Genomic DNA, 26025 nt, shown 5'->3' with positions numbered 1-26025 from the left:
CAATAGAGAACCACAGTCTGACATCATGACAATAGAGCACCACAGTCTGACATCATGACAATAGAGCACCGCAGTCTGACATCATGACAATAGAGCACCACAGTCTGACATCATGACAATAGAGCACCACAGTCTGACATCATGACAATAGAGCACCGCAGTCTGACATCATGACAATAGAGCACCACAGTCTGACATCATGACAATAGAGCACCACAGTCTGACATCATGACAATAGAGAACCACAGTCTGACATCATGACAATAGAGAACCACAGTCTGACATCATGACAATAGAGCACCACAGTCTGACATCATGACAATAGAGAACCACAGTCTGACATCATGACAATATAGCACCACAGTCTGACATCATGACAATAGAGCACCGCAGTCTGACATCATGACAATAGAGCATCGCAGTCTGACATCACTGTCGCTAGAGGTCGCTACTTCCCTGGATCACAGTTATTATGTACATTGGAAATCCAATAGGAGAATTTTATATTGTGTGATTCGTGTCATATAAAAACTGTGTTCCAAAGGGAGTGAGGTCAGGACTTTGGTACTCTATGCTTCATACATTTTGGTTTCTTCCCACCTACGTATGTTCTCTCTCTGTGCTATTGGTAGTGTGTTTTCTCCAACTTTCCTGCAAATGTCAAATGATTGTTCTCTCGTCTGTTGGTTTCCAGGGTGAACGTGGTCCATCAGGTTTGCCTGGTCCAGATGGATTTGCAGGACCGCCAGTAAGTTTCAACATGTTAACCTGCTTGTGTTTTAAGAGACATGGTCGGTAGGTCGATGATTCTTTTAAAAGAAAAAAAAATCCCCGACCTACCGACCTACCTTATGGACGCCAATTGGATCTCGCTATGTCTCTCTCCTTACCTGTATTTTTAAATATATTATATGCAAGGTATAATAAACAGTCAGCTAGTCATTCATTATTCTGAAATAAACACCAGCAGTCAATCTTTCTTCTATTTCGGGTTCTCTTCTATCTGTCTGTCCATCTGTCTGGCGGTTAGGATGTGTCGTGTCCAAGGGAGCCAATGTCTTTGGACAGGCGTCTGCCTCATCTGAACCTGATAGGCTGCAGGGCCAAAGGTCATCCTAAAGAGGAAAGGCACTCTGGCTTCAATGACACGCACAATATCCTCTGCCACCTCAGATGAGAAAATGTCATACCACACCAAAGCAAGAATTTCAGGCAAACACATACACACAATAAACACACACACACACACACACACACACACACACACACACACACACACACACACACACACACACGCACACACAAAACAGTTGAAAACACACAGACCTCTATTTCAGCTTTTCTTTTGTACCAAGCTGATAATTGTCCTTTGAATATGTAGTCTACTACTTGGGAGTAATAGAAGCCTTGTGTTGAGTATCAGTGTATATTTGAGACTTGAATGTATGGCCTCTCAATGAAGCCCATTTGTCAATGTCCATAGATGACTGTGTGTCTGCATGGCACTGTAGCTCACTATGTAGCCTCCTATTGAATCTCTGGGTCTGCTCTTCACATACCTGGCCCTCACCTTGACTCCCAGGAGGCCGTCTCAGTGTTTGCAGTAGCTGAACCTAATATACCCAGCACATGAACTGTGGCCCCGCCAAGTATTTTCAGAGGAAATGACTGACTTGGGGCCTAAGCTCTTTACCCCCAAGTGGGCCTTTTATTGAGTGTGAAGGTTTACATGTCACAACCTCGGAAGTGGTCTCGGACTCAATGGTCCCGTTCAAATAAGTTTGCGTGCTGTCCCAAAGAGACACTGACCTGGCCCTGACCTTATGACTCTATGAGCTGTAAACATCTGTTGTTGATAATCACGTCAAAGAGGGAAAACAAAAGATCTTAAGTGAAGAAAAATGCACATTTAACAAACGATACATGCGGTTTATTTCACAGAGAATAAGTACTTATTTAACTAACTGCAGGGTTTGGCTGCACAAACAAAACTGTGGGTTGTGGTGCACCAACTAACTGTCAAAGAAAAATCCCATCTTTTATGCCTTTATTTATAGGATAGTAGTCTGACAGAAAATGTTGTGAGTGACATGCAGCAAAGGTCGTCGGGATCAGAATTCGAACCCGGGGTTTTCGAACCTGAACCTCTATGCCAGCGGCCCAGGCCTTACAATTTAGTTTTTAACCCTTTGTTCATTAAAAGGCAAGACAACTTTGGTAAATGTTTGGGATATGTATTACCTGGCTGTGATGTAACTCCAAATGTGGACAACAAATCAAAAATAATTGCTCCAGGGATTGATCATTCAAAATATGCTCCACATTGACTTACATTGTACGTTGAAACAGCTCTCAAAGTCACTCTTTTGTATGTAAACAAACACAAACAAAGTTGATTAGACAATATAGAACATCACCAAAACTCGTACTGTTTTATTTATTTCTAAAAATGTTAACTTCCTGTTGATTTTGCCATTTTTATTAGGAAGATAACCCAGACTGGATCCGGATCCAGATCTTCAAATATTAAAATCAACAGGAAGTTAACATTTTTCTATAAAAATATAAAACAGTACGAGTTTTGGTGATGTTCTATATTGTCTGAATCAACTTTGTGTTTGTTTACATACTAAAAGAGTGACTTTGAGAGCTGTTTCAGCGTACAATGTAAGTCAATGACAAGCATATTTTGAATGATCAATTTCTAATTTTTTTATTCTATTTTTGATTTCTTGTCCACATTTGGAGTTAGATCATGGCAAGGTAACTACACAACCCAAACCTCTACCAAAGTGGTCTTGCAGTTAAAATCAAAACAGAAACTAGAAAATAAAACTACCACACCAGGTCAAGGGTCATTCACTGTAACCTTGGACTGCTGACTGCAGGAAGGAAGTAGCAGATAGTTCCTACTAGACAGCTGAAGTGTCTGCTTTCTGCATAACTGCATGCTGAAAATACTGTATACTGTAACTGTGCAGATTTGTGGATACTATTTACTTTGCAGATTTTGCACATGCACAAATGCAGGCACATGCACACATGCACACGCACGTACAGTAGGGTGCATCAAAATGCAATGCAAAAAATGTAAAGTCAAAATATGTTCAAAATTCCAAAAGAACATGATGTTAATAGTTAAGCCTCTAAGATATTCTTCAAATAAACTTAACAGTTAACAATTAATTGAGGAAGGAATATATTATGCCTTTTATATTCTTTCTGTATATCAGCAAAATGTAGATTTTGAGGGACGTTGAGGGAAATTAAGAATATCAGAATTAAAAAATAATAATATGCGACTTATCAACTAACAGATTAATCGATAGATGAGGTTATCAAAACTTATCAATTATCAATTAATGAATTAATCGATAATTCCCATCCCTAGATTAGAAGGTTACAGATGCATCACGCACGCACACACACACACACACACACACACACACACACACACACACACACACACACACACACACACACACACACACACACCCTCATTCAACAAATCCTCTGGCAGTCTTCCTCTGGTGATATGTTTTGTTAGCAGTAGTAGAACTCCTATTCGTTGTTATACCTTTCAATCAGGGAACCCCTTTTTGTAACATTTTCTGTTGCTTTTAAACGTATTTATATATATATTTATTTATGTGACCAGATTTGACTGAGAGCCTGCCATCGCTTGGCGTTTTTAGAATCGGCCTCAGGTCTAAATTGGTTAAATAGACTTCAGTTCATAATTGAGTTTTTCTTTATGTTTGAAGGGTCTCAAGGGCTATCCAGGACCATCGGGCCTACCAGGAGAGCAAGTGAGTAATGTTGAGTGCCTGTGCATGAGAGTAGTGTGTGTGCGTGCGTGCATGCGGAAGAAGCCGAGATAAAGGCATTTCTAAGTGCACTAACGTGGGAACGGACGGCAGCTGTTTTTTTGCGATCATATGATTTCCTGATTCCTGGTTGCAATGAGAGTCAAACGGTGACTCATAGGTTAACAAAGAGCGAAAATTGAAAAACACACAACAGGCTTCCAAAAAGATGTCTTTGGCGGTGTGGGCTTTGGAAACAATGATGTCAAAAGATGTCTTTGGTAGTGAATGAGTTAAGCAAAAGCAATATGTGCCTCACTCACTCACTCACTCACTCACTCACTCACTCACTCGCATGCAAGCAGCACACATGCACAGACCCAAACACACTCACACACAGCTGTGGATTGTGTGTCAGCAGCCAATTACCTCAGTGTCTCAGCTGTCCCCTCCAGTCAGTGGTTGCTTTTATCCTCCGTTTATCCCTCTCTGATGGAAAACTCTTCACCTCATCAAAATACTAGCAATTTACACATCCTGTAACACAGCCTTCTACACATGTTCACGACCAAAGTGTAGGCTTAGAAGAGAACAGGCAATTAATGTCTTGCAAGGTGTTGGCATTACGTCAGTGCCAGGTCTGTCTCCATCCATGGTGTGACCAGACAACTACAGTGAACAGAGAGGACGCTCTCTGCTGCATCATGGGATTTCTTTGTTTTCAAGACTTTTGAAAACCGGGTGTGTTCAACATAACAATGGTATTTTCATTTAAACACTAACAGCTCTGTGTGTGCATGCATTTGCTAGAAATAATGATAGTTTCCATGACATAATTTATAAGTAATCTACGTACCAGTGGCATATACAGTAGTATGTAAGGGGTGAGGGTACAGCTGACAGCCTGGCACAGTAACTGACAGGGAAGGAACACTCAGTTGTCAATACTGGTAAAGTTCTGTGTTCCTCCTCTTTCACTTTATCTATGCATCTCATCTTTCTCCACTCATGTCCCTTTCTCTCTCTCCCCCCTCTCTCCCTCTCTTTAACCCTCCTTCCATTGTCTCTCTCTGTGCTGCAGGGCGTGCCAGGACCTCCGGGGGAGGCCGGGGCGGCAGGTTACCCTGGCAGGCAGGTGCAGTGAAAAATACGCTTCCGACTCCTCCATCCATCCTCTTGGGTTTTTCTTGACCGCTCCACTCAGAATGCCTCAAAGAAATATCCAAATAAATAGCACAGAGCAGTGTTGTTATCATTTCATACTGAAAATGAGCAGTGAGCAAAAGGTCCTTCATCTTTGTTCTACCCACAATCCAACATCACAAATTGTAGTCCAGAAGGGTAGTAAATACATTTAATTCAGTCGTTGGACTCAAGCTCAAACTAAAACATGCTTGTGATCTTCTCATATCTGGGCCTGCAAAGAACTGGCTTCAGTGGCTAATGGTGAAACCACCTCTAACATAGTCCCTAAAAGAACATGTTGTTCCCCACAATATGACAAAATTAATAGACAACCCTTCTTTGTACTCCCATCACCTTAAGTTTATAATAAGTGACCAAAACAACAGTGACCAAAATGTGCCACCTAAAGTAAGGAAATGCATAGCACTGAGCACGTCTGTGTTAATCAAATGAATGCAATTATGACAACTTTTGTGATGATGAATTGTGAACACTTTGGAATGTGCATTCGGTGTGCATTCCACAGCCATGCATAACCAGGAAGTATAACATTGCTTCTCAAGAGTGTGAACCGCATGTGTTTTCTCTTAGCTGTCTGTCAGTCAAACCTACTGTATCTCTCTTATCAGACCAAACTGACAGCTCTGTGTGACTGATGTGTTTAGATTTGCCCCCCCACCATGTGAAATATGACCGCCGCTGAGACTGTGCATACTGTGACAATACCCCCTCCTCACCCAAGTCTCTCCTTTGTTGCAGGGCTTGGCTGGGCCAGAAGGTAACCCAGGGCCTAAAGGTGTCCGTGTAAGTACAGCTCGCTCCCTGTGTCTGTCTGCCCTCGGCAGCGCCAGAGTGAATACTTCATTTCCTGAAAGGATTAGGACAGTGTCAGGCCCACAGCCCCTGCTCCGGAGGGACTGTCCTGGGATCTGAGTTGCGTTTCTCACATACCTGCTGATGGGAGCTGCGAGGCTCCTCGTGGGGCTGGTCCAGGGTCTGTGTTGTCTCTCAACAAGGCTGTCTGGCTCCGCTCATCATGGCTCATTCCTCAGGAAGCAGGCATGCCACAAGAACCGTAGAACAGAGAGAGAGAGGAACAGGGGAGGGGAGAGAGTACAAAGGGGGGGGGGGGGGGGGGGGGGGGGGTGGTTGGGAGGGAAGTGAGCCACCACAGAGAAAAGGGAGTTAGGGAGAGTGTATGCAACTCGGGAAGGAAAATCTTGATTACTGAGTCACAAAGAAAGAAGTGTGAAAGAAAGAGACGAGCAGTGAGTGAGCTGAGGAGAGCTTGTAAATGTGTAGTCAAATACCTGGAATAGAAGAACATATGCTTTAGTTGATGTTGACCCTAGAATAAGAGGCACAAGGGTTTGTGTGGTAAAATAACTGTCTTTTTAATCATACTGTACAATATGATAAAACTATGAGATTTGAAATCAACCATTCCCTGTCTATTTGTTAGGGATTTGATTCCCCCCATTTATTTTTTTTCCTTTAGTTTTCACAAGTTTGGAAATGCTGCATTCACACTCTTTGCATAGCGATTGGAATGCCAAGAAATGCAATTGAAATGCGAAGACCTGCACTGGCACTACCAATTTGTGGCTACGTGGCTTCTTTCTACATGCCATTTCAGTTATAACTGTTTATATTCTGGCCACTGAGGAAAGTTGGGTACAAGCTTTTACAGAGATAAGTGCACAGACAAGTCTTCCACCGCCACTTATACCTTATATACTTGTTGACCGAGGTGCACCAGGGGTCTCTTTGCCGAAAATGCATACCCAGAATAGGGTTAATTTGGTTTGGGGTTCAATTGCTGCATTAGTGGATGGATGAGTGAGCTCACTTTCTTGGTCATGACTTAAATGGCTTGTTGAAACATCCCTGTTTCATGCAGCAGCACACAGCATCGTGTTAAATCAACACGATGGTTTTATTGTGCACCTTAACAAACGGCAGGGAGACCGGGGACATGGTGGTTACTGTATGTTGGACGGAGGGAGAGAATGAGACAGAGACATATGCAGAGCCATATGCATTAAGATAAGACATGATCTATGGTGTGTAAGCCCAGAAGAGAGAGCGTTCAGCCCAGACAAGAAAGGGATGCACCGGACCATGAGCGTGCTGACCAGTACTTCATACAGTTCCAGTTACAATAGCCACCTGAGAGGCAGGCCGTCCATAACTCACTGTCCTGTAAAGCTTTGATGGGCTTTACATCTAAATCCCTACATATTTATTGTGCACTGAAGCATGCCATGTGGCACATTATACTGTAGGTCCCTGTGTTTTCACTGTTGCACTTACTGTAGATACACACAGAAGAAAAAGGTAAAAAAAGAAAGAAAAAAAAGACACGCTGGATAATGGAAAATAGGGCACAGTGCAGTGAATGAAAGGAAAACAAATCTGCCCGACAGTGACAACCATATTATGGTTGTCACTGTCGGGCAGATTTGTTTTTCTTTAATTAATGCCCTATTTGTACAAGAGTGTCAAAACTAGTGAAAATAGCTGACATTTCTGAAAATGACAGTTAAATTGGGGTCAGTTATTATAATGTGCTTATAATAATTTGTCCGAGGTTTACTCATAACATGTCACTGATCTTACCACCCTCCTTTGTGATGGGCTTCAGCTTAGTAAGGTTGTGCAGTGAAGTGCTGTATCACAGTACCTACAGTACACATGTGCTCATACCGTAATGTATTTCATTCCCAGCCCATTGTGTAACCACTTAATTTAGCCAAGAGTATATTGTTGTTTACACACAACAGCTTGAGACGCGTGGTTGCCGGGAGCTTTAATCAAATGCAGAGTACTTCAGTACAGTTATAGAGAATTAATCAGTAACATTGATAACGCAACCAAAAATGTGCATTAGACACACAGTCCTCCATTATACAATTTATTGTTTTGCAACTGTCTTCCAGGGTTTTATTGGACCTCCTGGTGTAGCTGGGCCACCAGGGCTGGAAGGAGAGAGAGTAAGTGATATTGTTTTAATTGTGTCTGAAAGTCTCTGTCTTGACAGAAGGTTTAATATTATCTTTGGAAGAATTATCATTAATCTCATCTGTATTTTGTAACTCTGCTAAGTGCTAAGTACTGTATAAGTATTGTATATCTATTATGTTAGATTTGGCAAATGCAAACTCTTTTCAAAATGTTGCTTTTATCATTTAGCTGTCATCAGCATGTTGCACTCGGCTCTCTTCCAATATAAATTGTGCAAGGAATCTTTTCAGATTCTGAGTCGCTAAATGCTTGCAGACCTTTGTCAGTAATGTACCCATACATCCATCCAGTCATGGGCCATTCATTTTGCTATTCTATTGTGTAGCAAATTAGGCAAAAGTAAAAGGTGCTTGACAAGAATAAACTAATAAACATGTATTAATAACCTCAATAGTAGCTAGATACACTTAACCACTTAACCGTATATTCTTTGTTGACCCCCCAGGGTTCTATACTGCTCTTCCCTCCATTTTCCCTCTTGCCAAATGCCAAATCTCTTTTTTTAATTTAGAGTAGCCAAGTATTTTTTACCCCTTTTTCTCTCCAATTGAGTTCTTATGCCAATGAATTCCTCCCCACACACATTTCTGTGTTGTCACTACTGTCGTATCCTATACTGACTCACCTGTCAGTAAGATGCCCCCACCAGGAGTTTGCCACAGAATAGGGACTCTATGGTTCAAGTCGGTACATAAGCTAAGGAAATTATCTCTTTTCAATGAGGCAAAGACTGAATGACAGCACAGTTAAATCCTTGCTCTTGCAAGGAGATCCCAGTCTGTATTTCTCTAATAGAGCAGTATTTTGGCATAATGTGCCCTGGTGAATATTGACTGGACATTTGCCTGGAAAACCATTCATGTTTGACACCATGCCAGCATATGTCTTGTCCATTGTTTGCTGCACTACTGACAGAATGTTATAATTCAAAGTAGGTGGCGGGCTTCCCACTTGCCTTTTGACAAACAAACAAACAAATAAACAAAAACAAACACAAATACAACTAAATATATATAAAAATAACTTTCTGACTCTTCCACCCTGTTAGGAAAACACTTACTCAACAGAAGCACACTTCAACACATTACTGTTTTGTTATGTTTTCTCCTAATCTTTTTTGGTTCCTTTCCTAGGGCATTCCTGGTCCTGTCGGAAAGCCTGGTCACAAAGGAAGACAGGTAATACTATTGTCATCACATTGAAAGTTGAGGTCTTCCAACACAGAATAGGCATACAATATGTCGTCAGCATCTATTAACTAACTATCTAATAACTCTGGTCCAATTTGTGGTCGGAGAGTAATTTTCTATGGTGGGTTGGGGGAGGGGGAAGTTGCAGGTGTGATTGCCCATTTGTGCTCATCTGGAGTGCATCAGTTATGCACATGACCGAACAGGGAAGGACAAACTCGTCAGAGCGTGTTATGCAACACATAAACGTGTACATAAGGTTCTCTTAAAAAGAAAAGTAATACTTTACACACAGGAAGCCCCCGGGACATCAAAGAGAGCCTCATCTGTATGCTGTGTGCGCTGCAAATGTGCTAATACAACAGCATGTGGTGCCAGGAGTCAAACATTACTGACGGAGCAAAGACAATATTATATGTAACTCTTCCAGAGGATCCAAAAAGTTGTGGACAGCATGCGACTGAACACATTAGAGATGTGAGCCATCCCCACTGTTATCTCTAAACGCTGCCAGCGAGGACTCTTTGTCATCCGCATTTTCAAAGAACTTCCTGTTGCCACCCACCTTCTACTGCTGCTCTACAAACATCCAACTCATACTGTACTGCTCCCCTTGTTTCTTAACCATGTCAAGTAAGAACAAACGTATCCAATCTGTATGCACTCCAAAACCATCTGTCGTCATGTCCCCAAGCTCAAACCTCAACAGACAATCCATCACATTAACATTCCATTATTTGCACTGCTCTCATGTGCTGATTGATTGATTGATTGATTGATTGATTCATTTCAAGCACAACTCAATACAAAAACTGTTAACTGTGGACGTGTGTGTGTGTGTGTGTGTGTGTGTGTGTGTGTGTGTGTGTGTGTGTGTGTGTGTGTGTGTGTGTGTGTGTGTGTGTGTGTGTGTGTGTGTGTGTGTGTGTGTGTGTGTGTGTTTGTGTGTGTGTGTCTCTCTCGTGACTCTGACATAGACAGATGGAAGTATCAAGTGTGGGCCCGTTTTGAGAGTTTAAAACCTTTTCAAAACAAATGTCAGGGACTCTAGCTGTGTTAAAGATGCCAAGTCTGCAGAAGGCCTAGTGTCTGTAAAGCTGGATGATCTTTAATCTCACACGCTTAGACCTCTATTGGCTCCCCAGCATGTTGCCAGGAGGCATTCGCTAATAATAGTGATGCCCTAATAATAATAGCTATGTATGCAGTTCAAATCTGTCTCCCTACAGCCATGAAAGAGTAGTTTTGCATGTGATTACCACATCGTCTCAACTTTATTCCTCCCAGGATGTCCCAAATTCCCAATCACATCACCTAAAACATCTTATTTTCAAATCCAGCATGCTCATTCTGTAACTCTACATGTTTGTTATTTCAAGACTGGGCTGTCTTAAGCTACAGTATATTAGTTTCGGTGGCTGTGAATGTTAGCACTCTAAACTCTGTGAAAGAAGCTACTGAGTTGGATGAAATGGAATTTTAGATTCTTTTTAAACGTTAATTTACTGTAAATGAAACAGAGGTTTTGAGGCAGGTTATTCCAAAGTGACAATGATCTATAAATAAATGATCTCTTTAGATTTTTTTATTTTGGGCGAGGTAACACAAACTGCCCATTACTGGAACCTCTAGTCTAGTGTCATGATCATGTACAGTATTACTAAAAACAATCTGTGAATTTATGAAAACAGGAGTTTTACTACTCATGACTGACTGTTTTGAACAACACAAGATTGTATTGTACACTGTATTAAAAGATAACATATTGGCTAGTTCCAGTCAATCCCACAAACCAGATATATGTTTACTTAAAGAGTATGTCATTTGTGTTCTCCAAAGGGGGTTGTTGGTGCTGCTGGAGAGAGGGGGCCAGCCGGTCCTGACGGCAATGAGGTAAGAACAAAATGGTCCTCAGCTTCTTCTTCACCTTCCTCGCCTTTCTAATCCCCCCTCTACGCCAGGGGTTTTCAAGGTGGGGTCTTAATTCTTAAGTGGGGAGTTAATATAGCATCTATGACCACTTTAACAATATATACCGGCTATTTGAAAATAGCCGCGCTCTACAGTCCTACTTCTGCTCCTTTCCCCTTTTCTTTCACTGTCATGTGTCCTCTCTTCTTCCATCAAGGAGACTGCACATAGCATATATTCGGCCTAGCCACTTGCCCAAATGTGCCCAAAATGTGCTGACCTCATCATATTTGTGCTGACCTGATCACATTTGTGATGACGGCTATGGCCGTTTTTAGCCCAAGGAGTGTTTTTCGTGCAAAATGTATGCTTGGAATGGATTCAGAATCATGAAAACCCCCTAGTTTGACACGTCACATGCTACTTAAAGCATAATGAAACCAATGTGGGGTATGTTAGTAGACACCTTTACAAACACATTGGTGAAGAACATTCTTGGTAAGAAATGTCTTCCCAGATTTGACATTATTCTGATACTATTCTCTGACTAAGATTATTCTCCACACTTTTAAGCGCGGTGTCACTGCCAATTACTAGAGGAAACCCCTAATGTAAATGAGGTGCATATGTGCACCGTGCTATGATAGAACCTTGTACGGTATGCCAGCCAAAATACTTCAGGGAAATGGAGAGAACACACATGGCACATCTGTACCAAACTCAGAACACTTTCTGTCTTTGTGTCTATGTCTAACACTCTTGATAATGCTCTCTCTCTCTCTCTCTCTCTCTCTCTCTCTCTCTCTCTCTCTCTCTCTCTCTCTCTCTCTCTCTCTCTTCTCAGCCATGTCCTCGCTTTTTCCACACTTGCTCGAAGAGTTCTGTAACATTTTGAAACCGGTGCTGAAACAATACGTAATATATTAATATTAGGATGACATACTTGGACAGAGTTTAGTCAGTCTAGCAATCTTTATTGGCCAGTAAAGTACAGTATGCTGTTATAGACGTCGTGTCAGGTTTTGGATTCTGTTTGATCAGTAACAGTGAAATATTCTAGGATTGCTGCTTGCAAAATAAAGTGATTGAAAGCATATTTTGCATTAGACCCTGAAATTCATGCTGCACTGCTGCATCAGTAGTATGTAGTCAATTCGGCTTTCATGAGGTGAGGCCTTGCAAATGACAGTTACTGGGATTTATTGACTAGCTCTGTGCCATGCAAATAGGAAATTAATTTTTCATATGTCTATTATAGATTCTTTCAGTGTGTAGAAGCATTAGCGAGGGGAATGCTTGCTGTAGGCTACTTTAAGTGTCCTGCCCTGTGTACTTAGGATGTTGCTGTGATGTTTCACAGGGGCCTGCTGGTGGGACTGGCATTGGTGGTTTCCCTGGTCTGAGGGTGAGTATCAATCATTTCTCATAAATAATTGTAATAAATGGCGTGCTGAAAGAGGCTCAATTGCTCATTGAAGTCTTTGGTGTATTTGATGTCATACATTGCAGATGTAACTTTGACATTTCGCCCAATCTCATGGTGCAGTGCATATCATAATAGCACCATGCATATTAATCCATAGTTCCTGGCTCCTACAGAACTGGCAAAGTTTGATGTTGACACTTGGAGGCTTTGAACTCTAAGATGGGTTTAAAAGTGTAATGAGAAGGGGGGCACGGTGGAACAGTCGGTAGTGCTGTCGCCTCACAGCTAGAAGGTCCTGGGTTCGATTCCTGCTGGGGATGCTGTGGGCGCTGGGGGCGTGCTCCCTCCCCCGCCATGCCCATACCCGAGGCGGGGTTGGCGAAAGGGCCTCCCTGTGTGGAGTTTGCATGTCCGTGTCCCCTAGGGTAGGTACCCTCACAAAAATATGCAGTAATCCTGGTCTCTAAACTACCTCCCCCTGGCCAGCCTGATGGAGGGGAAAGGAACTGGTCGGAATAACGTATTCCTTCCACGCGCTACGTCCGGCCCGGGGAAACTCTCCCCTGTCAGGTGAAAAGAAGCAGCTTGGACTCCTCATGCATAGAAGGAAGCATAGGTCAGCCCGCTGCCCCCCCAGGTTGGCAGAGGAAGTGTTGCGCCCAGGATTACATTAGATAATTGACACTGGGTGAAAAAATGGGTTGCAAAATCGTGGGATAAAAATGTAAGCAATTAATAGTATAATGAGATGTCGCAATCTTTAAGTAACTGATACAAATGATTGGTAACATTCAAGCCAATGCACATCACTGAGCAGTTGAGACAAAGAACCATTTAGGTCCATAATTTATTCTGACCTCTCCGCGAAAAGGCCTATATGTGTCCTGACCCCCCTGACCCCTTACTTATTATTGATACATTATGGATAATTATTATGGACTTAGATGGTTTTTAATCTCATGGTTTTTCATCTCATGTCAACCTTTTTTTGCCCACCTGTCCGTACACCTCCCTGTATTTGTCTACCTGGTTGCGATCTGTCTGATTGGTGTCCATCTCCCTTCCTGCCCCTTTGTCTGTCTGTCTGCCTGTCTGTCCATTCCTCTCAGTCTGTCTGCTTCAGATTCTCTGCTGTTGGTTAGATTAGGGTTTTCGATGATGCATGGTTAGGAATGATGCTCCTCCACGCCTGATGAATGGGAATAAACAGGCTGCCAAAGCTTCTTGGACATACTGTGTGCAGGGCTTAAGCCAGACCCATTTGTTTTTCATGGCAGTAGTATATTCTTTACCAAGTTGTAGCGCATGCTGTCACCAACTGTTCAGACTTGTGCCAGGTAGAATGCCAAGGGTAGATTATGTATATTTTATGCATCATAAAAACTAAGCCATCTTCTAAAACCATAAGTCAGCTGCAGAGACACACAGAGATGAATGATAAAAGGCTTAGAATAAAATTGGAGGGGAAAAAAGGAGCATCCGCACTCATGAAATTAGAAACGTTTTGGTCTTCGCTGGGCATGGGTTTCAGTATTTATTTATGGTGTATTGTCTCTATTATTAAGGTTATTGTAGCAGTCAATTTATATTGGTGGTCGGGAGGGGGCGGGGCGGGGGTCCCGAGACATTGTCAAAGCATTTCCGGGGGTCCCCGGCCAAAAACGTTGAGAACCCCTGGCCTAGCCGACCCAGGGCAGTGTCTGTCGTGGGTTGCAGCAGGCAGGACGCAAAGCCGAGGAAGCTGCGGGTGAAATAGCGTTTCTATTTTTCAAATTTGTACCTCTTTGGGCAGAAGTGAATGTGCTTTGGGAGGTGCAATCTGCTGGGTCTCAAAATGCGATTACAATTTAGAGTTTATTGGCTGTTGCGTTAATGAATGATAGTGTTTTTGTAAGAAATAGGCCTACTAAGTTGAAGGCAATTACAGTCAAACAGTATGGAATAAAAACCTTGCTCATTTGTACCTAATTTGGTGGAGAAATAACCTCTGCATTTCTGCAACAGTGACATCTGTAGCATTTGTGGCGCCCCCTATGTATGGAATTGAATTTACCTTGCTCTGCTGTTTAGAGGCCCTCGCTCTGCTGTTTAGAGGCCCTTTATAATGATTTTAGAAAACGACTTACACAATCATGATCATCAGTCATCACCTATTTTCTTGTGCATGCTGTCAATGGACAAAGGAACATAATTTTCCACGTAATTATGTTTCATACTCCATACTTGCAAGTAAATATTAGTGATACGTCAGGCATGACGTATCACTGTCATACATGACTGTGACGCAAAATGGCATCCCAGTGTTGAATATGCCGAGATTCAAACGGAGGTCACAGTGTTAGTAGACCCCATCTTGTTTCATTATGATTTGTCAATCCTTTGGACTTTGTACAACGTCCCTGACGTCCCTAACGTGGTAGTCTCGCGTTGCCAGACTGTTGCCTCTTGCAATTTCTTCCATCATACAGTCTGGAGCAATGGAAGTTCTATCATGAGTAAAATATAAAGTGGAGCCTCCTCCCCACTTCTGTTTCGTCTTTACAGTCACGCACATTTCACCTAATATCGATAGATTTAAGGAAATAAAAAAATAAGTTCTAAAGATATTTTGAAATATATTTTCGTGAACGGATATAGCAGCTTCCTTAATTGGATTTCTGGAGTAGGTGTAGTTCCAGACTCTATAGCATTCGGAGGTTGTGGAATACGCGAGACTACTCATTGGCATCCGTCAGTCTCGAGAGACTATGGACACCCGTGTGATTTTAGTGCCTTGTTCTGTGTGTGACTGAAAGAGCTGCTTATGAAACCCATTGAAGACAATAATAGTCACTAAAGAAGGAGCTATCAAAAATAATGAAGTGCACATGAATTGCAGTCTGTAGAGTTAACCCCCAGGTCTTCAGATCTCCGTTTGATGTCTACCAATCATTCTGTTCACTGTGGACAGGAGAGGATGTGACAGAGACAAGCAGCAGATGTACACATAGCCTGCACACATGAATGAATGGCATGTCCTACTGTATATGATGTGCACGCACTCACACATGCACACATCGGTGCAGAAATGCACACAGGCACGCACGCACGCACGCACGCACGCACGCACGCACGCACACACACACACACACACACACACACAGTGGAATGTCAAATATGATGACTGCTTTAGTTCAAAACTTTCATCTTCCACTGTGTTTAATATCTTTCTGCTGTTTTCTTTTACTGTGTTGTTGTACCGTGGCAGGGTTTTAGTTCGTTTTAGAACGGGTTTGCTAGTTTTTATTTAGTTTTTATTTTGGTGAAAATGCTTAGTTTTAGTTTAGTTTAGTTTTAGTTTAGTTATAGTTTAGGTATAGGATGAAAAAAGATCAGACTATTGTGACTCAAAAAAGATACAATTTAAAAATATAAACTCAGCAATAAAATTCGTAAACTTAACTTTGGTCCATTATTTCTCCACTTTGATAATACCAATTGGTATGATGTTTTATATAATTTGAATCATTGATCGTTGTCACCTGTTCAACGAGGTATAGATTGTAAGGATCAGGCATTCGTGGATTGACATCACTGCTAAACATTTGTGTAGCGCCCCCACAAAATGTTCCAAAATGGCAAATGGTTGGTATTAAACCCTTGCTTTGAGTTGCTTAGTGGATTGGATTATTGCACTCTCCCACAGTAATAAGGAATAAATCAACACCATTTTTACACTCGAGCATTGTCATCCTGGAGGATGGCGTTAGGTCCCAGATTCTGAAGATATGGGATCGCCACTGGCTCCAGAATCTCACTGCATTGACATTGCCTTTAGTGATGACAAGTTCTGTCTTGCCTGTGAGAGAGATACTGCCTCATGCCATACCAAGCTGTTGTGGCTGCATATGGACCTTCCAGAGTCGCTACTGAGTTCCCTAACACTGAGTGTAAAATAAATAAAGTCTAAAAATGTTTGGAGGCGCTACCCACACGTTTAGCTGTGTTGCTCATTCCACAAATGCTCGATCCTTACCCTTCAGACGTGCTCCGCAAATTTATGATTATCCTTTTCCACAAGGCACTTGCTTGCGTCTCTCTCGCTGTCATATTCAAAGTAATCCCATCCATATTAACTGTGTCTCTTTCTTCCAACTTTTGCTATTTTTCCAAGTAACGTGCAGTCAGTTTCAGGCAGACACTAGAATGGTGCAGAATGTAAACAAGCGAGAAATGGGGGAATTAATCAAATTAATTAAATATAAATAATAATAATATAAATATCCGAAAGGCATATAAATGTTGATAAAAACGGGTATTTTGTCTATAATTTCAGTTAGTTTTGTGAACACACAATACAGTTTCAGTTAAGTTATCGTTTTTGTATTTATTTTTATTTTTTATTTAGTTTCAGTTAAACTAAAATGTTTTTTAAATTCTAGTTTTAGTTAGTTTTAGTTAACTATTATAACCTTACCACCAACTACTAAATATTTATGAAGGATATCTAGAATTAGCTACTTTCTAGTCCTTTTATCATATGGTCATCCCTGGCTATTTCTCACTGAGCCAGAGCACACTCCATGTCTGGAGTGAGGGGACAGTGTGACACAAACATAGGACAGAGTTGGTCACGCTGAAAATGGATTCATATGTCTGTACATACCGGAGCACCATCTCCGTAAGCCTGATTTATACTTACCTTCTCACCAGTGTCGTACACTGAAAATAGCATACAAGCTCACATGGCGTCGCACTCAGATACTGTACGTAACTTGTGAGCTTGCACATCGACACTTGTGTGACACTGCACAACCAGGTATAAATCTGGTGGCTTTGCTGGAAGGAGAAAGACATCAGCCTGTATCTCTCTCTCTCTCTCTCTCTCTCTCTCTCTCTCTCTCTCTCTCTCTCCTCTCCTCAGCTGTTTTCCTTTTGATTGTTTATATTTCCACTGTAGCACTTGAATGTATCATGACCTATTTCTGGAGAGCATTATGAGTAGAGCACTGGAAAACTGCATCAGTATTGTTGGTAGATCCAAATGATAATCATTCTCCTTTATGATGGATTGAGTCTGGTTGATATGTGACACTTTACTTTGTCTTGCGTTACTTTGGTTAAACCATACCAGAACAATTAGAAGGTAGTGGTTGTCATATTTCTGAGCCGTTTTCATCGAGTGCCAGGATTTATAGCTGAGAATAACAAGGAATTCAACAAGGACAAATAAGTTCACACAAAATACCTCAAAAGTGTTGGACAGTGATGCCTAAATACAAGAATTTCGCTGCCTGCAATGATGGGTTAGGTGACCGTGTATTATTAAACAATTTACACAATGCTGTGTTCACACTAGGCAACCATATGTCACAGCCACTATGAGGGTAGCAGCTTAGAAACAAGGAAGTGTCATATGGTCTTATCCAGATGACATCGTTGAAGTAAACCTTTCTGAACATTTTAAGGACCTACTGTACAGAAGTGAAATTATTATAGTATCAAATTATGCCTATGGCATTTGATTTAAATTCCTACTTGAATTCTGATCATTATTCTTAGAAATTAAATTTGATATAATCAATACAGTGTTTTGCAGTATCAGTACAGTGTTATTCACACGCTTCTGGTTCCAGTGAAACTCATTCGATCCCTTTGCACAATGTTAGAACTACAGCCCTAGTGCCCTAGAAGAGCAGCAACAAAGCTGCAAGTGTTCGCTCTGGTATGCACTTGAAGTCCTTGCCAATGTATGACTCAACAGTGTGAGAGCCAGACAGAAACATATCCCTCACTGTGTGTATGACAAAATAAATGTTTAGGTGAACACCAAAATAGCTGTTTTAAGTTTTATTTGCATTTTATTTCATAGTGGCATGTGCCACTTTTAGTGGCACATGCTTTGCACCAGAATCCAAGTGTCACATTTTTCCCACACTGCAATGAGGTCTGGTATCATATAATTTAATTGTGGACATTCCTTAGACCTGGCGTGTGTAACGTGTCAAGTATATGATACTCTGGGCACCATGGCTTTTTAGGTTTTATTTGATTTTCTGAGACTGCTCCAGTGTTTGGGTTAAAACTAGATGTTGGAATGCTCCAATGTGGTTTTCGTCGAGTCCATAATCATTGGTTTGGCAAAATGATCCTCAACCACTATGTTAGGGTGCATCTAGTCACCAGTTTGAAAGCAGGCCCTGTGTGTGTGGGATGCTGGCCTACCTAGCCCGTTTTGAAGAACACAGAAATGTGTGTACATTGTTGTTTTCCTATGTGCCATTATCTGAAAGTCGCTTCTATGAAGTGCGTGTGAACTGTGTCCATCCCACCATTAGCCAGCGGGGCCTCTGCATCAAACACTGGTATTACAGGGTCCAGATGGACTGTTCCTTCAAGCCACATGTCCTGCATGACATCACATTAAGCTGCAATTCTGCACTTGCATTTTTCTTGCCTCTTTCTTCGGCCAGACTGAAGAAGATATTGATCATCAAGATAGAAATAGTTGTTGTACACACTACACTACACAGCTGCACGGGGGAAGCAATCACAGGCCCTCTGCAGACCTCGAAAGGCCATTCTGAATGATGAGGTCATCAGATAAGGAAACACTTTCACAGTCCCTCTCTTATACTGTATGTAAGTGTGGTGGTCCAGCATGTCTTCTGTATGTATGTATATCTGTTCAACGTATTGTGTTGCTTTAGCATAGTGGTTAATGCTGCTGGCCAAAAAATTAATGCTCCCAGAACCTTCTTTGTATCTTCTTTTATGTGCTCTTCTTTCCGATGTCATTCAAGAAAAGAGAGAAAAAAAGGAATGCGGGCTGCCAACCCTCCTTACTAGAATATTAACCACAGTCTGCACAAGACTGACTTCTTACTGGAGAAATGTTAGCCATATGGAAATGTTGTGGAGTTGTAGGCAAAGGTCATTCAGAACACGCACGCACGCACGCACGCACGCACGCACGCACGCACGCACGCACACACACCCTGAAGGCGACAAGCAACCTCGTCCCAAAGGGTGAGGTCATGTGCATGCATCCGCCTGGGTGACGGCAGATGGCAGACTGCTGGGCGGGCATGGGTGGGGGGGGGCGTCAGATTAACATATGGATGGAACAAATTCTGTACTGGCCATATATGGAGCGTGTCTTGAGTGTACAGGGTTTGATGAGGTCAGATCAACACATGGAATGTCAGAACAGGAAGGACGGGTGGGAAAGGATCAACATATGGATTGTCAGAACAGGTCAGCTTCATATATGGAGATCTAAGGGTTTGAGGTTTGAGGTCAGATGTAGAGTTGCTGGCTGGCTCCATATATGCAGATCTAGGTGATGATCCAGTTTTTGGTCTACGGACCCCCATTTAATGGCATTTCTATCTCTGAGACCCACATTTATATTGTAAAATCAATGTGTGTACGTGTCAATATCTCACTCTGGGCCTCCATCTCTCCACAGGGTGACCCAGGGCCTGAGGGACTGCGAGGACTAACTGGCATGGTGGGACCTCAGGTAAGCTGGACAGACTGGACCAAAGCTTTTCAAAGTGGGGGCCGCCAGGGTGCAATAAATTAGTAATAATAAATGCTGCCGTTCTGGGTATAGAGTGGGCCAGAGAACTTCTATTCTCACTCACCCAATGGACTTGACACTCCGACACTGCATTTCCTTTCCTTGCGTCCTCAGCAATTCATTATTATTATTATTATTATTAAGTCAATCGGATGAGTGGTTCGCGAGATAAGCAAAGGACAGATTCCTGGAATTTATTGATAGATTCCTGACAAAATGTTCAACAGATTAGCGTTTCCCCATATGACTTATCTCCGCTGTCTGGCTCCCATTCAACATGATGAATGGATACTGAGAGTATCTCTCTCTATCTCTATCTCTGTCTCTGTCTCTCTCTCTCTCTCCTTCCTGCCTCCCTTCCTCTCCGTGATAGGGCCCGACTGGACGAGCCGGCCTGCCTGGATTGAAAGGTGATAAGGTGATCTAAATATTTCTATTATTGTAGTGTATCTGTATGTAATGTGTCCCTAGACCAGTTGGTGGATGAGTGGAGGGTGTTATGAGTCACCAGAGTGAGTCAGTGGAGTCGGGAGATATTTGTGGATAATGTTATCATTGAAGTACACTAGACCGGTGCCCGGCTGTGGAGCACCGAGTCGGTAACGATAGAACTTGGAGATCCATGCCCCACCCGGCTATGCAAAACCCGTTGTATCCGTGTCAGAGTACCCGTCCCACCCATCTGTCTGTGTCCCTTTTATGCCCATATATGGAGATTTCTGTGTCCCTTTATTCCTATAATATGGAGTTCTGTGTCAGACATGCCCAAATATGAAGTGTTGTGATGGAAGTTCATAGAAAAGAATACCAGCACTCACGTTATAGCCACAGACATTTGGGCATCCGTATGTTGCTTGCTGCGGGGGGAAATTGAAAAATAAACAAGAATCCTATTGGATATAACGTGAGTGCTGGACGTATTCTTTTCTATGAACTGTATCTACCTGAACCGTGCGCCTGCCAGAACAGGCCAGCTCCATATATGGATCATGGGCAGGGGCCCTGTCCAGAGCCCGGGCAGAGGCCTTTTGTGGCGGTTCTGGACAACCGTGTGGCGAACGGTTCCTGAGTTACGTGGATAGATAGATCGTTTTCAGTTATGATACTGTATGTAGTTCCTGAGTTACGTGGATAGATAGATCGTTTTTAGTTATGATACTGTATGTAGTCATCTTCTGTCCATCTGTCTGTCCTCTCTGAGTGTGTTGTGTGATCACTGTGGCAGCGGCAGGACAGTGTTGGGTTATATCTCTGTGTGATGCTGTGAAATTCAGGGTGAAGTGGGACCAAGGGGTGAACCAGGAGACATGGGGTACCAAGGGGACAAGGTAGGTGTTTTATTGAAAAACACAAACAATGACTTACACAGCGATCCCCAACCTGTGGGCAGGGGCCCACTGATGGTCCTTGAGGGTATTGCAAGTGGGCCTCCCAAATAATTGGCAAAGCACTAAGATTGTATTGATAATATGACATTAATATAAAAAGGCAAATAAAAAGTGTTCAAGTTTTCAAAAATGTTTTCATTGTAATACCATTAAATATGTCTATTATCTTGGTTCCATTGATCATAACCGGAACACAAACGATTGAATTGATCTGACGAGGCCCACCCATCTAACATGTAATGTAGTTAAGTGACCACTTAACGTTATAACATTACATGTTAGATGGGTGAGATGTGAGATTTTCAAGTGGGCCCTGACTCAGAAAAGGTTGGGAAGCGCTTACTTCTCCAAACAGATGCACACATCTAGACCCTCCCAGGGAGGTAGTGGTCCATCCAGACCCTCCCAGGGAGGTAGTGGTCCACTTCAGTGTTTCTCCTTGTGTTCTCAGGGTGCCCTTGGATTGCCTGGCCCTGCTGGTCCTCGTGGGAGACCTGGCCCACTGGTATGTCTGTTTATGTCTCTAAGTGCAGCCGCGCACTAATGTTTGTGCGTATGTGTGCCAGTCTAGATGTGCGTGCGTGCGTGCGTGCGTGCGTGCGTGCGTGCGTGCGTGCGTGCGTGCGTGTGTGCGTGCGTGCGTGCGTGTGCATATCCGAGCATGGACAGCATTTGTTGACAAAATGTTGTAAACACGTTCCACAATGAGATCTGTACTCTATTTCAGTTAGCCCGCAAACCAAACCAATTTGGACACATTCACACCATTTCAGGTTATTTCAGGCCTCATATAAAGTGTGTGGACAAGGAACTTCAACATCCCCAAGCAGAACTTTTGTTTGGTAGCAAGTAGTAAAGTACTATGGAGCCCCGGAATGGCCATGCATTCAAAATATATTGTCCGGACAAGATATTATCAGATCAGATCAGAAGCAAAATGGATAAATAAACAAACAAAAGGAAGAAAGAAAAAAGTTTGATATTTAGATTGTGCGGCTGCTGTATAGTGTCTTCAATAGGGGTCTTCAACTAGAAATGCTGAAAGTCCACTAATCATTTTTGAAGAAGACTAAGGTCCGGTCCCATGAGCGCGGCGCGGGCCACGCAGCGGCCAGCGGAGAGCAGGGCTCTATATTTTTTAGTACAGTCACACCAAGGCAAGCATACAAATCGGATCCCCTCCCAACCAACCAATACTGGGGTGCAGAGTGTGGAAATAAAATGTTTCACAAATATTCCCCACCAAAAATTCACAGCAAATGAGAGGTATTGTGTTGAGGCACAAAGAACACTTTTATTTTGTCAAGTTTAAAAAAAACACACCACATCTCTTCCACACTCATCAGGACGTTTGGTGAATGCCAAAAGTAGAAAAACGTTTGAGAAAAAGGAGGACATGTTTTATTTAGATTCTCATTTGTTTTCTGTATTTTCAACAGGGTAAACTTGGTGAGATGGGACAACAGGGAGCACCTGGTCCTCCGGGACCTGAGGTAAAACACGAAACACAAATCTAATTTATTAAAGCAATGAGCCACAAGAGGCAGTGGTTTACTGTGCATTTCAGAACGGCTACGGTAGGGAACATGACACAGAGCAGAGTGCTTCCAACCCTCTTAGCTGTTATCATGGTACACCACCACCTTGTGTGGCTTATTGATTTACCAAACAGTTACCAAAAAATGGTGACATGAAAATCATAGAAACGGAATCCAAAGGAAAGTACGCACATCTCTAAAAAACTTTCAGGTGCTGAACAAAAAGATACGTACAAGAGAAGGAGAGAATGTCCGCACACTGTTGAGTAGCTCCCACTGGAAATTTTATTTGATAAAGGATGACAACGTTTCGACCCCTTATGGGTCTTCGTCAGGTATCATAAATCATATCCCAATTAAAACAGATTTTAATAACAATTTCCCGACAAGAAAGTAGTCCCTGTGACTGTAAAATCTTGTCCATACACAGGATGAAAAGGAGCGGTCCGCGCGCCTCTTACATGGCATAGGAAAACCTAAATTGCAAACATGTTGATGCAGTGATACTGATACGTGCAGTCCAGCTGTGTGTTTATGGAGTGTTTTACAATGGTTCCCAGCCAGTCAGAATCAAGAACTGGAACTGTCTGTTTTAGAATAAAACATATATTATTATGGATAGTAGTATGATACAAATCATTATGCTTTTAACCTTTTATATAAAACATTGAATTTCATAATGATTTTTTTGCAAATACAAATGTTCAATGTTTACAATATTCATGATCATTTAGTTGGTAGATCATTTAGTTTAGCTGTGTGGACCTTTGTTGCTCAGTAATTGCGGCCAGAGGTGTTTCTGAGTCAAGAGACTGCTGGGAAGTTAAAAGAGGTTGCACTTGGCCTCAGGGTTCAACTGATGTCAGCGACGTGAACTTGAAAACTCAAGTTCAAGACACATTTAATCACTGTTCGTTACCACTGGCAGGCTGAACGTTAGGTCACTTTGTAAATGTCAAATACCTCATTGATGAAGGTTGCACTGCACAGTATGTGACATACCTCTACACTGTCTTTTAAGCCAATTTATACTTTGTTGTATGACCTTTTGAGTGCTGAATGTAACCGTTGTTGGCAAGTGAAACAGTCATACAACAAAATATAAATGAGCTATTTGTGCTCCTGGGTCATCAGATCTTCTGTGGAGTGGATAACAGAGAGTGGGTGGATAAATGAGAAGGAAGAGAAGTTATATCTTGTCTGGTGGGTTTCACAACGTAGAGAGAGAGAAGAAGAAGAGATCATTAGTTACAGCTTCAGCTGGACACAGTTATTCATGCGTAAGTGTGTGACAGAGATTGATAGCAAGCCAGTCTAAACACAGACAGCCATAAAGCACAATCAGTTTGCTCTATCTTTACTCTCCTATTAGAGAGAGAGAGATAGATAGATAGATAGAGTGTGTGTGTGCGTGCGTGCGTGCGTGCGTGCGTGCGTGCGTGCGTGCGTGCGTGCGTGCGTGCGTGCGTCTGTGAGAGAGAAACCAGGGGCTCAGGGTCAGATCAAGGGATCTTTTTAATGGTGTATTCCCACACAGGGTTATGATCACACAAAGACATTATAGAGATATGGAAGATATGTGGGGAGTTAAATTAGCATATAGCAACATGGAAGCACTAATCATATATTTCCATTGTACATGTCCAGGTTTGGTATTCTTTTTTTTTGCATGTAATAATTGCACTTCTCTATTTAGGCGTAGGTACTATAGTTTACATGACGTGAATTAAATTTCAGTGAGGTAGGACCACCAGAATGAACACATATAAACAAAAAATGCTATATATTTCTTTCTACATGATATCTTAAAACTGTCTCTTCAGAGAGCATTTTGCCCAGACTTGCTTTGCAGAAATGGAAACCCTATAAATGTGCTTTTTTAAATCTCTTATCTATCATGACATCGCTACTAAAAGGGAATGGAAAAGATAACCAACACGCTACTGCACAACAGGGGTCAAATGTGTTAAATTACCATAATTTGTCAGAATTTGAAGACATTATAGGCCAAGGTGGAGGATGTGGAGATACAGTAGCAGTGAAGTAATCTCACTGTCCCAAATCCTCCACATTCCATTCAGAGATCTAAATATAACAGTCATAAATTTTCTCTCCATTTGCCTCCCAACTTCCTCTCATTTCTGCTACCTAAAAACTCTATTGACGATGACCTGTATGAATGAATACCATTGCACATGTTAAACTCACATTAACCAGATGGACGGACGGACGGACGGACGGACGGACGGACGGACGGACGGACGGACGGATAGAAATAGATAGATAGATCCATCCATCCATCCATCCATCCATCCATCCATCCATCCATCGATCCATCCATCCATCACTGCACTTGGTCTGACTGGAATTATTTATATTCTTTTTAATTATAAGTAAAAGTATTCATTCATCTATCACCGATAAATATGAACATACAACTGGATGGATGGACTGAATGGATATACTGTATTACGTACAGGCTGTTGACAGATATGAGACATACTGTATGTACAGGACAGGACAGTGTCAGCCGACCTACAACAGAGCGTATCAGGATAGTATACTGTAAGTCTATCAACAGTGAATATAATGATTATATACAAAGTCTATAAACAATGATACATTTATAGCTCAGTAATTCTTAACAGGCATCTGTTATGGTACTTAATGTACATACTGTACCATGTACATGTATGCCAGAGCCAAGCAGGACTCATTAATCCAAGAACAGAACAGAATGTGCGGGGGCTTGGTGGTGAAGCTTGATGGCTACCAGCACAAAGTAGTATATCAACACAACATTTCCAGACTCTTCAATGAGTCATTGTGTGAAGGCAGGTGTGTATGGTGGGGTTCAGCTTCCATTCCTTCAGTACTAGCTATCCATCAATGTCAGTACTTCATAAGCCCAGCTATAGACGGCTAGACGCGTCAGATACAAATTTGCAAAAGATGAATTCTCTGATTGACCCACTTCAACCTTCATCTTTACA

General features: G+C 42.1%; 1 protein-coding gene across 1 annotated transcript in view; it reads left to right on the top strand.

Annotated features, from left to right (window-relative positions):
- Positions 1-26025, top strand: part of col24a1 (collagen type XXIV alpha 1 chain) — a 142594-nt gene that overhangs the window by 51890 nt on the left and 64679 nt on the right. The window contains exons 7-19 of the mRNA XM_079504922.1: positions 695-748; positions 3765-3809; positions 4888-4941; positions 5751-5795; positions 7931-7984; positions 9149-9193; positions 11045-11098; positions 12477-12521; positions 19993-20046; positions 20480-20524; positions 21381-21434; positions 21946-21999; positions 22934-22987. Coding sequence (XP_079361048.1) covers positions 695-748; positions 3765-3809; positions 4888-4941; positions 5751-5795; positions 7931-7984; positions 9149-9193; positions 11045-11098; positions 12477-12521; positions 19993-20046; positions 20480-20524; positions 21381-21434; positions 21946-21999; positions 22934-22987 — 657 coding nt within the window. The remainder of the gene's footprint in view (positions 1-694; positions 749-3764; positions 3810-4887; positions 4942-5750; positions 5796-7930; positions 7985-9148; positions 9194-11044; positions 11099-12476; positions 12522-19992; positions 20047-20479; positions 20525-21380; positions 21435-21945; positions 22000-22933; positions 22988-26025) is intronic.

The sequence above is a fragment of the Electrona antarctica genome (genome assembly GCF_951216825.1).
Source record: "Electrona antarctica genome assembly, chromosome: 7".
In the NCBI taxonomy this organism is placed as follows: Eukaryota; Metazoa; Chordata; class Actinopteri; order Myctophiformes; family Myctophidae; genus Electrona; species Electrona antarctica.
Note: the sequence above shows the minus strand (reverse complement) of the source record. Positions and strands in the feature narration are given on the sequence as shown.